General features: G+C 50.3%; 1 protein-coding gene across 4 annotated transcripts in view; it reads right to left on the reverse strand.

The window, feature by feature from the left end:
- The window catches only part of LOC146197934 (uncharacterized), a 115,553-nt gene that overhangs the window by 58,101 nt on the left and 42,797 nt on the right, over window positions 1-14,655 (reverse strand). For all 4 annotated transcript variants that reach the window (XM_084593210.1, XM_084593211.1, XM_084593208.1 and 1 more), the window contains exon 7: window positions 1,367-1,650. In XM_084593210.1, the coding sequence (XP_084449336.1) occupies window positions 1,367-1,650 (284 nt within the window). The remainder of the gene's footprint in view (window positions 1-1,366; window positions 1,651-14,655) is intronic.

Raw genomic sequence — 14,655 nt, forward strand, 5'->3', positions numbered from 1 at the left:
TGAGACGAGGTGGGCTATCGCTTCCTTGGTTGCAGATAGCACCAATTTAGAGACTGCTATTGTCACAAAGGCTGTTCAGCTATCCTAAGTAAAAAAAATCGGGAAATTGTCACGAGTGATGCAGACGGTGCTTCTCACACAAAAAAATATTGTCCGCACTCTGACACAATTAGGATGCCGAAATTCATCAGTCGTGCCCAAAGTATCCCTGATGGGACCCTGCAAGTCCTCGAGGGCGCTCGCCAAAGCAGTACAGGTTGATGAGACCACTATCCGGTGCACCATTCACGAGGACCTCATGAAGACAACAGTCACTGCCTGAGAAAAGGAAACAATCACCTAGCCAGGGCCAAGAGCTTCCTGAATTGAAGCATTAAAGAGAGCCAGGAATGCTGGGCTTTTTTTCGCAAAGGCTGTTCAGTTACCCTTCTTCAAAGTAAAAAAAAAAATCGAGAGGTTGCCAGGAGTGATGCAGACGGTGCTTCCCACACAAAAGAATATTGTCTGCTCTCTGACACAATTAAGATGCCGAAATTAATCAGTCATGTCCAAAGTATCCCTGATGGGACCCTGCAAGTCATCGAGGGCACTCCTCAGAGCAGCACAGGTTGATGAGACTACTATCAGGTGCATCATTCACGAGGACCTTATGCAGACAACAGTTACTGCCCGAGAAAAGGAAACAGAATCCCCTGGCCAGGGCCAAGAGCCTCCTGAATTGAAGCATTAAGGAGAGCCAGGAATGCTGGGCTTTTTTTCTTTGATGAGAAAATGTTTGTCCAGGACCAGACGCTGAACCACAAAAACGTTCGGTGGCTATGTAAAGGCCACGAGGATGTCCGAGCTGTTGTGAATACAAAATTTCCAGCCTCGCTGTCTTGAGGGTCATGAGTAGTGAAGGCGATGCAATGCCTCTGCATATCAAATTTTCTTTTCTTTCTTTTTTTTTGGAGGGGCCAGTGTCAATACTTGTGAATACACTGGGGCATTGAGTGTCATTGCGGGGCACTAGATTGACACCCCTGCAGTTCTCTTCTCAAAGAAATGCCAAGATATCTCATTATCACTGCGCGCAGCCAGCTTCGACAGCAGGTAAGTTTATTAATGCTCTTCACGGATGTTTCATTGAATGATGTCAAATGTGTGGGTGGCCGCTTGTACAAACATTAAAAGGTCATAAATGACCTAGCTTCAGTATCTGAGCCTGTTCACCCGTGGACCTACCTTTGTTCTCAAATATCCACTGCACTCTGTAGAAGAATGCTATGCTATTTCCGATCTGGAAGCCTTCTTTATTAAATCAGCTATCACCAGCTTCAATGCGCAAGCCCAACAAAAAAAAACGGAGGGTGCAATGACAACTCACATGTCCGACGCAGCTTCAGCTATCAGCAGTCCCCCAACTAGCAGGTCATGCCCATGTTGAGCAGCAATGTGCAATGCGGTGCAGCCCTGTGCATCACAGGCATCCACGTCAGCGCCAGCTTTGAGCAACATTTGGGCACGGCTACAGCGGCCATGGATGGCTGCCATGTGCAGCGGGGTGCGGCCATCTTGGCTGGGGCAGTTCACCATGGTACCAGGATGACGCAGCAGTACCTCCAGGCAGCCCGCCCCATGTGTAGAAGCTGCCGCATAATGTAGTGGCGTCTGCGCAAGCACAATCACCGCCAACCACATACTGTTAGTGAATGTTTTCTCCATGTGTAGTCCAGCGACGGCCCAATTGCAATGATGGAGAGATCCTTAACTAGCATCCACCCAAGGCACAACATACAGTTACAAAGGAAAGCTACGGAGCTTTCACAGAAACGTCGTAGTCAATGAACTAGGATGTGAACAACAAACCGTCACCTGTCTCCAGCAGTCACTCTACCAGCATGACTAAAAGATGGCAGGGTGACTGTACTGAGAATAGATCCCTAAAACATTGGACTAAGAGCCTGTGGCACGTTTGGTGCAGTATGTGGGCTTGTAGCACAGATACACAAGCCTTTGTATGTTATGTGCGGCCAGTGTCAACCTTGTGTAGTGTGCTCAAGCAGTATGCAGTAGCAGTAAGCTCAAAAGAAGTGACACAGTCGAGTTTGGACACAGTGAACTAGAAAAGGATTGCAGAACCATTCAATACACTGACAGTTCTATATAATATAAAATCTCGCAACAGCTTAGCTTATTTGTAAGCTACAAGTGTGATTACAGAGCACCAATACTAGTGGCTTGCTTCCTGCAGGTACCACATCATTAACTGGGTGTCACTAGGCCTAGCTCACTTCACACTGAAACCGCAGTAGATGGTGCTTCATAAGAAGCCCCTGTCCCTAAAAGGATCTTAGTCTGAACTGGAACCGCAGTAGATGGGTGCTTCACAAGAAGCCCCTGTCCCTAAAAGGATCTTAGTCTGAGCTAGTTGGTTCATAGCTTTCAAAAAAGTCACACACCACGAAGAAACTGGACACCGGAAGCAGACAACGCACAAATGCCCGTCCCGCCTTGTATAATGTCTTCTTCCTGTGTCTGGTTTCTTCAAAAGGTAGCCTAATACCGTTACCGGTACATTAATAACATAATATTACTTCAATTATAATTAGGATAAGGTTTCTGCATCACCGTTAGCAGCGAAGCGAGCTAACTATAGGCTAACTTAAGCTAATGACTGCCAGTGCCCCTAACGTCAGCTTGAAAAAGGCAAGACGTTGAAAATAGATACGCTAGGTAAAAGGTTACCTTCAACTGTTTCCTTGCCATACTATCATACATCAACGACTGGTGGCCGACGGATACTATATTTCAAGTGCTATAAGATGCGGATTTTTGCAAAAGTTTTGCTAGTGCGCCCTAAAACAGCATGCCTTATACTAGTTTTATTTTCAAGTGATAGTGTTAAGGGTCCCAGTGCTCAGAAACTCCGGCATCAGTGTCGGCGTGAGCGAAAAATCATGGGAATGGCAGCTAGCATGGTCAGGCCCTAATTCTTTGATATTTTATGCTGCCAGCTTTAGTTGCTAATTAGAAGCAGGAAGTTGGAATAAGAATAAGTCTTCCAGTCCTTTTGTATGCAACCACTGCTAAAGCTGAGGAAACATGCAAAAGCTCGGCCAGCATGCTGCACCAATTATCGCTTGCAAGCTGCCGCAGAAATCCAAAGCGCAAGCAGGGTCACACGGAGCAGGAGGCAACAGTGAGCAGACTCCCTCAAGTTCTGTCCATAGCCAGTCACCACGCATCAGTGCCTGAGCACTGCTTAGCTTGATGTGCTTGATGTTTGCACCAGAAGGAAAAAAAAAGCTACATTATCAAAAGGACTGCTTGCTACACTAGTGCAAAAACAGCATGTCTGCACAAGTGCAGGGCTTTTGGCAACGACGACACCCGCAGGTGCACAGTCAATGAACTGAACTTCCTGCCTGCCTTAGACGTCGCTAGGCCAACTCGGTTTCACATTAAAGCGGCAGCGGACAGCGCAATGGAATGGGCCAAAGCTTTTCGTCAGTGCTATATTGGGAAGCCCGTCTCATAATAAGATAAAGATAGCTTGGTTTGTGTGACACCTTTAGCAGTGGAGCTAGCAGACGCCAGGAGAGTCGTGCCGAGTAGCAGCAGCTGAGCAGTGTGTGAAAAGACACGCTTCAGTCCCACCAGCCCCTCAATGCTGGCCAATGATCTTCAGATTTTATCTATTGTCGACAGTCCTGCATCCAAGGATTTGTTATGTACGCAAACAAAAAATGTACAGTAAAAGCTTGTTAATTTGAACTTCACAGCACTGGCAAAAAGCGCACAAATTATCCGGTGTTCGAAACAACTGCATTAAGGTAAATGTACTGTATTTACTGCGAAGGAAAAGAACCGAGCGGAGCGTGCGCGCAGAGCGTGCACTTGTGCTAAACTACACCCAGCCCTAATTTTTGCCCTAAGAATGTGAAAAAAAGAGAAGGCATCAGCGCTTCCTTCCTTTTTGCGCAGTCACTGTCCACAACGCATTTCTTGGGAATGCACCAAGATGCTGCAGCGATAACATCATGGTGTGTACCTTTTGATGTTAACTCTAGCAAGGGGGGAAAGCGAACTTGGCAGAGCATGAACCTGCTGGGATGCTGCTACCCTCCTCCTCCTCTCTGTAGCGAGTGCAGCGGTGAACATCTGTGGAATGGCGCAACTGGCTGCCACGGTAAGTATGCGCAGTAGTGGCCTCTGCCCGGCTCCGCAAAGTGTGCTTCTACTAGCCTAGAGTCCGTGTATAATATGAACCTGCATATAATATGAGATGTAATTTCGGAATAGCGAAAACTGAAAAAACTTCATTAGAGTATAATGCAAGTGAGAAAAGATCAGCAAAAGTATTTATGTGCACTACATTTTGCAGCTGCCCTGCGAGGCCTGTGCACCTGCGGCCGCGCTTTCACATCCAGCACCATCCCGCACAAGGCATCAAATAATGCCATGAAACATGAGCAGGTGGTGCTTGTTCGCTTCCCTTCTCGCGCCGACACGCTTCATCGGAGAATCTTAAATTGCTCTAAAACCAGTAGACCGCTTCCAGCTCAGACATGGGACAGCAGCGTAGAAGCTGCTGGTCATCACGTTTCGCACGGCTCCAGTTCTTGTCTAGCAGTGCACATAGGTGAACAGCATGTAGGGCCAGGAAGTGTTCCGAGATTTGGGGCTTTCACGATTGTCATCGTACGGCACGTGTATCCTCTGCAGATTCCCTTGCTGGAGACATCTTTCCGTATAAACTTTTTTTCGGTACCTCTATATGCATTCAGTACTCCGCATTTACTCAAAACCGCGACCAATGCGCTCAATGGGAATACTGGTGAAGCGTCTGCGATTCGGCTGTCAGGCATGGACAGCATGTCTATGGTAGAAAGAGTATATGGTAGCGTAACTCCCATAGAAGGCTGCGTGTCGACTTTGAGCGAGGCTTTAGTTTCCCGGCGTCCCCTGTGAACTGTGCGGCAAAGCAAACTCGTGACTTTGTGACGTCACAGTGACGTATTATTGGCGAGGAATTTGATTGTCTTTTTACTTTTGGAAAAAAAAAGCAAGGCCGACGACGACGGAGGCAGAATGATGCTCGGATAAGGCAGAAAATGACCGTAACTGTTCAGCCAACTTTACTTGACATGGATTTCTACTGTCAAGTTTTACGTTAACTGAAATGTTACGGCACTTTCAACTACCTTATCATAGCATCATTCTGCCTTCGTCGTTGTTAGCATAGTCTTTCGTCGCGCATCATGTAAACACATTCTGGGGCTTATTTCTTCAAGCACGTTTGTGAACATAAAGGGCCTTCAAGTGAATTTGCCAAGCACATGGATAGAATCACATGGCTCGAGGGATAATGAGTGAAGCTGCACTGCATTGAAAGCCAGGCTTTATTAATCCCCGATTACTTACATAGACGCTTCACGACAACGCAAATCTTGAAGTATAGGAAAGCGACCACCACTCATTCGTCATGGTTTCATGAAATCCTCGTGGTAACAAAATGTCTTGAGCGTAGGCTTCCAAACGAGATGCGGTGAGATTAAAGAAGGTTAAAAGATTTTGCTAACAAGCAAAGTACACCCTTGCGCAAAAGTGGAGAGACCACGCTACCCCCTAGAATTATTATTTTTCGGTATAAAAATGCACCTGACAAATATGCTTGGGCAAGATGGCAAGCATACTAGTTAGGCTACCCTATGCATAACTTAGAAATCACTGCTACACCTTCATAAAAAGCTAGTGTACAGTTTTGTCAAAACGCGTGGTCTCTCCCCTTTTGCGCAAAGGTGTACATACAGTAATCCCTCGTTATAACAAAATCGCTTTATTCGAAATATCGTTTTATTCGAAATATCTTCCGGTCCCGACCCAAATGCATGCATTTTAAGCCGCATTACTCGAAGTGCACGAAGAGCTTGACCCGCTTACAGTGAAGTGGCGAGCGGAGGCGTCGCCGAGCGGCACCGTCGCTTTTGCGCATACAGCGGTAACAGCCACTGGCGATGTGTCACGTGACGCCAACGCCTGTTGTTGCCGCTAGCGCATACCGCACCGCACGAAGCGGGTATCTACAAACCCAAAAACTGAGCAACAGCAACGAGCAGCAATGCTTTGGCAGTCCTCAGCCGTCGCGCGGCCTGTCAACTCTGGTCGGAATCGTATCACCGGTGTTTCCCGTGATAGAATCTGCACAAAATTGATGTTTTTCTAATGATTTGCGATACCAGAAAAGCGCGGTCTCTTGGATGCTGAAGTGGCCAAAAGACCGCGTTGGCATGGGGTGCGTTCGGTGAGCAAATTTTTACCGCTGTAAAGAGCTCTTCTGGCGCTAGCACAAAAGAAACAAAAAGTCCGTCGTTAGCTTTGTTGCTCTTTTGACGGTGGAAATCGACGGACAGCTTTCCGAAAACACACAAATTCGAGTGTCGCATGCAGCGAGGCCAGCGAGGCAGCGGCATTTGCGGCGCTACCGCGCTACCCAGCATCCCGCGCACCTCCCCCCAGTTCCCGAAGCGGATTCGCCTAAATTGACGGACAGCTTTCCGAAAACATCGGCGGCGAGGCAGCGTCAGCGGAATTTGCGGTGCTACCGCGCTACCCAGCGTCCCGCGCTAGGGTGCCTCGATGCGTGCATGGGGGCGGCGGGAGACCACGCGCATCAAGGCACCCTTTTATGCGCACCTCCCCTCCACCTCCCGAAGTGGCTTTGCCTTCCCTCCCCGAGATAGGCATCTGCGAAGTGCGCATGCGCATCGACTGTGCGATCCGTTTGAACTGCCTGCTGCCAGTTTTGAGTGCCGTCGCTGTTCCTGCCTCCCCCTGACCTCGCGAAGCCTTCCGTGCTTCATACTTCTCGGAACTCCGGTCGGCTTTCTTCCGTCTGCACACGCGAAGCCCGCCGTTGCAACCGCCATCCCCAGCGTGCTCAGACGAGGACAGCGAGATGACCTGAAGGCATGACCACATTTTGAAGCTTCTGCCGTCTGCTTCGCCCGCCGCTTTCGCTTTCGCGCTGACGGCGCATGCATTTGGATCCGTGCTGCAGGCCACGTGGTTGCATGTTATTTGGAATGCTATGTTAGCCTTGCCTCGCGTGTGCTCTTGTGGTCTACTGTGACAAATGGCTCCGTCAGTCTCCAGGCAAAAATGTCCGACTTTGGAGCAGAAAGTTCTGCTGATAAAAGAAATGGAAAAAGGCCGCCGGCAGAAAACTGACATCGCGAAGGAATTTGGCATACCGCCATCAACTTTATCAACTGTGTTGAAAAATAAGGACGCTGTGCTGGATGGCTTTGAATAGAGCTTCTCGTCAAAGAGAAAGAGGAATCGTGATTCAAAATATCCGGAAGTGGAGGGTGCACTTCTACAGTGGCTGAAGAAGAACGCCAGGAGCGCAAATCTCCCTGTAAATGGACCGGCACTTATTGCAAAAGCCGAAGCTCTCACCCTCCAAATGGGACATAAGGATTTCAAAAGCAGCAATGGCTGGCTTGCACGCTTCAAAAAACGACACGGCGTGACCTCGAAGACGATCGTTGGCGAAAGCGCAGCCATGAGCCGTGACACTGTAGACGTATGGCGCCAACATCGGCTCCAAGCTCTACTTGAAAAACATGAAGGCAAAGACATCTACAAACTTGATGAGGCAGCATTTTTCTACAAAATGCTACCGAATCGCACGTTCACGACCCCTGGCGCATCCTCATCCGGAGAAGAACAGAGCAAGGAGCATGTCACAGTGCTTTTTGGTGCTAATGCAACAGGCGAGGACAAGCTTCCCTTGTTGATACTGGGAAAGGTGGAGAAGCCGCGGTGCTTCCGAAATGCAACTGTTCCAAATGAATGCGTCTACAGAAGCAATAAGCGAGCTTGGATGACTGCTGCAATTTTTGAAGACAATGTGCGCCTAATGGATGACGGTTCGGCGCAAAGAATCGGCAAGTGCTCTTCATCATTGACAACTGTCCGAGCCATGGGAAGATCGACCACCTCAAGGCGATCCCTTTAGAATTTTTACCTGCCAACACTACCGCGGTATTGCAACCGATGGATCAGGGCATCATTGAGATCACCCGGAAGCTGTACCGCAAGGCTCTTTTGCAGCGCATGCTCACAGCGTATAATGCCAGCAAGAGTTACAGCATTGATTTGCTTGGTGCGATCCATTTGCTACACTTTTCATGGAAAGAACTTGCACCTTCGAAGATAGCCAACTGCTTTGCGCACGCCGGCTGTTCCCGTGCCACCGTCGCCGACCCTGACGATGACCAACTTGCAGCGATTTGTACGAGGCTGTACATAAAATTGCTGGCGAAGAGGTAGACGGTGACTTCGACACATTCGCGTTGGCTGACGCGGCTGCTCCCGTGGTCGCTCCAGCGACGGACGCGAAAATAATTGACACTGTTGGTGGCCCCGACGAGGACGAAGAGCCAGCAGACGAAGAGCCACGTGAAGTGCCAACTATGGTGCAGACACGGGAGTACCTATGCCTGCTATGAAATAAGGTTGAATGTATGGGCGGCAACCACGGCCTCTGCAGAGCTTGTTCAAATTAGAGCAGGGGTTGCTCGCGCCCGGTAAGAACTTCAAGCAACCAATGCTCACTGCTTTTTTTGCACATGAATAAAGTTTTGATTCACTGAAAATATTTATTTTGACTTGCTTGCAGTTTTGGTGCAATTAAAGCCCGACTGGTCAAGACTTTGTCAAGTGGTCGCTTATATCGAAATACCGCTTATAACAAATTTTTTCGCTGTCCCGATGATTTCGTTATAACGAGGGATTACTGTATTAGTGTCAAAGAACAACGAAAAACAAACAGAATAACTAACGCTAGCGTTAGAACATCCAGCTGTAAGAGCTTAGGTAAGAAATTCAAATTGGAATTGCTAGTATTTAGAAGTTAATGCATCTGAGAAGTGAAAATGTATGCGATATAGCTTCGCTCCAATAAATTTCACCCTGTTCACGATTCCATTATTTTACACGCGCTTCATTTGTCACTGAGAGGAGTCAATGTGAGGCTGCAAATTTACAACTTCAGCATTTAACATGCTCATGAGAAAGATCCCAATGACAATAGGAACATCCCTGTGATACCAACTAAAGCCCATTCAGCGAACGTTGGTGCGGTAATGCGACGCAGTAAGCAGAACACACAGCAAAAAGAGCAGAACGGAAGGCTTTGCGCAATGCGACAAGAGTCTTAGGGGCAATAAAATCTCACCTTTACCGTTCCATTAAAACAGATGCAGCAATATGCTGCTCATGCAGACATGTGTCCGTAAAACAAGCCACCACTTTTGCGACGTACCTGGGAGGCTGAGCTGGCCAAGCCAAGCTGTGACGCAGCACTGTACCATCGTCCGGAAATGCATACATGCAGCGGCAATCAGTTTCTCATCGAGCACACACAGTCTTCGCCGTGCTGTAAAGTTCTACTACAACCATCAGTACGAAATACTGACTGTTTGACACAGATAACCCACTCTGTACGCAGCATGCAATGTTGAACGTTGAACCGGGGCCGATGACGAAGCCACCCTGCGGATGAAAAAGCTTTGGTCTGAGCCATCTGAGCTTTGCGCTACTACGCAGCGGATACTAAATGGCCGAGAGAGGTCGTTAGAAACAAGTTAAGATATTATAAATATGACACTTTTTTTTTATTTATTTTTTTTTACGCAAGAAACGAAAACTGGATTCATTCCTGAGCGTGAATATTGTCACGTAGCCGTTTAGGCCCGTAACCAGAAGGTTGGGTTTTGCCCGTAACCAGAAGGTTGGGTTTTAATGGGGGGTTGAGCTAGCAGGCGCAGAAGAACAGGGTCGGAGCACCGAGAGACGGCAGCTAGCTTCAGCTTCTTCTCGAACGCTACGGGGCACTTCTTCGAGTCCGCGCACGAGACTCTCGATGAGCAGCCGCCTAGCGGCTGCTGTTGCACACGCTACATTACCCCCCTCTCTAAAAAAAATAAATGTCAACTTGATGAATTCTAAAGCAGAGAGAAAAAAAAATAAAGCAAGAAACATTCGTTAGGCGGTGCGCTAATTTTCTCGCGAAAAGTACGGCTTCATGCGCACGACATGGACAACCTCGGATTTCTGCTGGCGACGAGTAGAAGAAAAGCCGTCCGGAAGCACTTCGTACGTGACGTCGCTCAGCTGACGACGCACTTTGTATGGCCCAAAGTACTGCTTCAAAAGTTTTTCAGATAGTCCCCGACGTCGAATCGGAGTCCAGAGCCACACTCTGTCGCCCGGTTGGAAAGTCACTACACGGTGGCGGTGATCATAACGCTGGGCGTCTCGACCTTGCTGGTTCCGGATGCGTGCCCTCGCCAGCTGTCGCGCTTCTTCTGCGTGTTGAGTGAACTCTTCGGCGCCAACTTCGAGGTCACGGCCGTCGTGGGGCAACATGGCTTCGAGCATTGTCGAAACTTCGCGACCATACAATAAAGAGAACGGCGTCATTTGCGTTGTTTCCTGCTGCGCCGTGTTGTACGCAAAAGTGACGTACGGCAGGACGTTATCCCACGACCGATGTTCAGCATCCACGTACATGGACATCATGTCGGCGAGAGTTTTGTTCAGACGTTCTGTTAAGCCATTAGTTTGTGGATGGTAGGCGGTTGACCTGCGATGGGTAGTGCCGCTTAGTTGCATGACAGATTCCAGTAGCTTGGCAGTGAAAGCAGTGCCTCGGTCTGTTATTATAACTGTCGGGGCGCCGTGCCTCAGGACGATGCGTTCGATGAAAAATTTCGCTGCCTCGATTGCTGTACCGCGCTGGAGAGCCTTCGTTTCAGCGTAACGCGTGAGGTAATCTGTAGCGACAATTATCCACCTGTTGCCCGAATCAGAAATTGGAAAAGGACCCAACAGATCCATGCCAACTTGTTCGAATGGGTATCTTGGCACTTGAACAGGATGCAGTAAACCGGCCGGTTTCACAGGCGGTGTTTTCCGTCGTTGGCAATCATGGCATGTCCTCACGTAATGTCGTACTGCGGCCGCAAGGTTTGGCCAGTAATAACTCTTTTTAATTCGGGCCAGAGTTCGAGCATACCCCAGGTGACCCGCGGTGGGCTCGTCATGACATGCCTGTAAGATTTCTTCTCGAAGAGACTCTGGTACGACGAGGAGGTAATCTCTTCCCATTGGAGCGAAGTTGATCTTGTATAAAACATTGTTTCGCATGCAAAACGATGAATGCGTTCTGGCGAAAAGACGGGGAACTTCTGTAGAGCGCGCTTCCAGAAAATTGATAAGTGGTGCGAGAGCCGGGTCGTCACGTTGCTGCTGCGAAACAGTGAGCGCGTCGACGGCTGCGATAAGGGGGAAGTCTGGTTCTTCGTCTTCCCGCGCAGCCTCGACAGGTGAACGAGACAAGCAGTCGGCGTCGTTGTGCTGACGTCCAGACTTATACACGATGGTCATGTCGAACTCCTGTAGCCGTAAACTCCATCGTGCAAGGCGTCCGGAGGGGTCTCGCAAGTTCGTTAACCAGCACAAAGAGTGATGGTCACTCACAACCCGAAAGTGCCGGCCATAAAGATAGGGTCGAAATTTCATCACCGCCCATACAACAGCCAGACATTCTTTTTCGGTGGTGGAATAGTTCGATTCGGCACGGGACAAAGTCCGGCTGGCGTATGCGATAACTCGCTTGGCACCGTCTTGCCACTGGACGAGTACAGCGCCTAGACCCACGTTGCTTGCATCTGTGTGGACCAGAGTCTCGGCATTCGCATCGAAATGGGCAAGCACAGGTGTTGTCTGCAAGCGGTGCCGTAACTCGTCGAATGCCTTTTGCTCTTCGTCCGTCCAGGTGAAGGTGACATCATCCCGGGTGAGACGTGTCAACGGAGCGGCAATGCGCGAAAAGTTTTCAATAAACCTGCGGTAATAGGCGCAGAGGCCCAAGAAACGGCGAACTGTCTTCTTGTTACATGGAGTAGGGAATTTGGTGACGGCTGTTGTTTTAGCGGGGTCGGGACGAACTCCTCGATGGCTGACGACGTGGCCCAAGAACAGGAGCTCTTCGTAGCCAAAGTGACATTTTTGTGGTTTTAACGTGAGGCCGGCAGATCTGATAGCCCGTAGCACAGCGGAGAGACGTTGGAGGTGTTCCTCGAACGTTGGTGAAAACACAACAACGTCGTCCAGGTAGACTAGACACATCTGCCATTTAAGACCAGATAGAACTGCGTCCATCATTCGCTGGAATGTCGCTGGAGCGGAGCACAATCCGAAAGGTAAGACTTTGAATTCATAAAGTCCGTCGGGCGTGACAAACGCTGTCTTCTCGCGATCACGTTCATCGACTTCGATCTGCCAGTAACCGCTCTTAAGATCAAGCGATGAAAAGTAGCGCGCGTGGCGCAACCGGTCTAATGAGTCATCAATGCGTGGCAGCGGGTAGACGTCTTTTTTTGTGACTTGATTGAGCTTACGGTAGTCCACACAGAACCTTAAACTTCCGTCTTTCTTCTTAACGAGGACAACAGGCGAAGCCCAGGGACTCCTCGATGGTTGTATGACACCGTCATTTAACATCTCGTCTACCTGTTGAGCAATGACTTCGCGTTCCCGCGGTGACACTCGGTAGGGGTTCTGTCGGACTGGTCGGGTGCGGTCGTCGGTTATTATGCGGTGCTTGGTCAAGGGCGTCTGTTTAACCGCGGAGGCGGATGAGAAACAGTCTTGAAACTGAAAGAGTAGCCCGACGAGTCTGTCCTTCTCTGCCGGTGATAGAGCGGGATTCACATCAGGGTCGAAGTTGGGCGTTTGGCTTGCAGACGTGTTGGTCTCAAGAACAAAGCAGTCGTGGGCTGCTTCTACGACACCTTCAAAGTAGGCTACCGTGGTGCCTTTAGCGATGCGTTGCCGTTCGTTCCCGAAGTTCGTAATCAGCACGTGAGCTAGACCATTAGTCAGATGAACTATACCGCGTGCAACACAGACTCCATGATGCAACAGAAGCTCTGTGTTCTGTTCGGCGACGCCGGCAGCACAGGACTGGTCGTCGCACCTGACTGTGACGAGAGCAGACGAACGTGGCGGCATAGATACATCCGCGTCAACGATGCGTAAAGGTGCGTGGCGTCGTTCGGAGTCAGCGGTCGTCGTTGCAGGCGTCGAAAACGTGACAGTTCGGCGAGGAACATTAATAATGGCTCCATGCTCACGTAAAAAGTCCATGCCGAGTATGAGGTCCTTGCAGCAGTGCGGCAGTATAACAAAAACGGCTACAAAGGCTGAATCAGCGATGGTTACTCGGGCAGTGCATCGTCCGATCGGCGTCATAAGGTGACCGCCAGCAGTACGAATTTGCGGCCCCAGCCATTCAGTTTTAACCTTGGAGAGCCGATCTGCGAAATTCTTGCTTATTATTGAAAAGTCTGCTCCGGTATCTACCAAAGCGGTTACTGGGTGTCCGTCGACGAGAACGGAAAGGTCGGCGCTAACAACGTGATCGGCTTGAGGTTGACTGGGAGTTTCGTGTTCACGGGGCGGCGGAGGCATCGTAGTCACAGCATCGGGCTGAGTCGTCACGGGAGGGTCTTCGGGACATCGATTCCGTTCGTCAGCAACCTGCCCCCCTGAGGTCGCCGCCTTCAGTTTCCCCGGTGTGGGCTTGGTGACCGGCGCCTCGGCACATGATTAAACTCACGGCGGCCGGGTGACGAGGAGCGCACGGGAGAAGACTGTGTACTGTCGCTCGAAGAGGTTGCACGGGTTGCCAGATATTCTGCGATTTCTGGAGGGCGTTCGCCGACCCGGGGACGCGGGGAATCACGAGCAAAACCCCGAAGACCGAGTTCCCGGTATGGACAACGACGGTACAAGTGGCCGGGTTCTCCGCAGTGGTAGCACAGCGGCCGTTGGCGAGGAGTGCGCCAGACGTCTGCCTTCCGAACCGGTTGCTGCATGAAGGGGCTCTGCTGGGATGGCGGCTGGTAGAACAGTGGCTGAGGAGCGAACGGCTGCATGACGAGGCTCTGCTGGGATGGCGGCTGGTAGGACGGTTGGTAGAACGGTGGTTGCAAAGTGGGCGGCGGCTGTGCTTCGAAACGAAGCTGTTGTGCAGGAGGCACTGCAGGCCGACGAAGAGCCGCTGCGTAGTTCATAGAACGTGGCTCCGACAGTGACTCAGGCGGTGACAATGTCTGACGTATTTCTTCCCGCACGGCTTCGGTGACAGCCACGGCAGTCGGGTTAGGCGATCCAAGATTGAACTTGAGGAGCTCCTCGCGAACTACCTCGCGGATCAACTCACGCAGAGAGTGATCGTCAGTGGACCTGTTCAATGTGGCCACACTGCTGAAGGGCTGACCACAGGCAGACTCCGTGTGCCGGTATCTTTGCTGCAGGGCTCGCTCAATGAGGGTAGCTTCATTGATGAAGTCCGCGACGGTTTGAGGTGGACTCCGAACCAGACCAGCGAAGAGGGGTTCTTTTACGCCCTGCATCAGGTGGCGCAACTTCGCTGATTCCGTCATGTCGGGATCAGCCCGTCGGCAAAGACGCGTCACGTCCTCGGCGAACATGGCCACACTTTCGTTAGGCAGTTGCACACGGGCTTCTAGGAGGCGGCGTGCGCGATCCCGGCGGTCGTGGTTGGCAAAGGTTTCCCGCAGCTGCTGGCGAAAG

The sequence above is a fragment of the Amblyomma maculatum genome, chromosome 2, assembly GCF_055883805.1.
Source record: "Amblyomma maculatum isolate TAMU_Amacu chromosome 2, ASM5588380v1, whole genome shotgun sequence".
In the NCBI taxonomy this organism is placed as follows: domain Eukaryota; kingdom Metazoa; phylum Arthropoda; class Arachnida; order Ixodida; family Ixodidae; genus Amblyomma; species Amblyomma maculatum.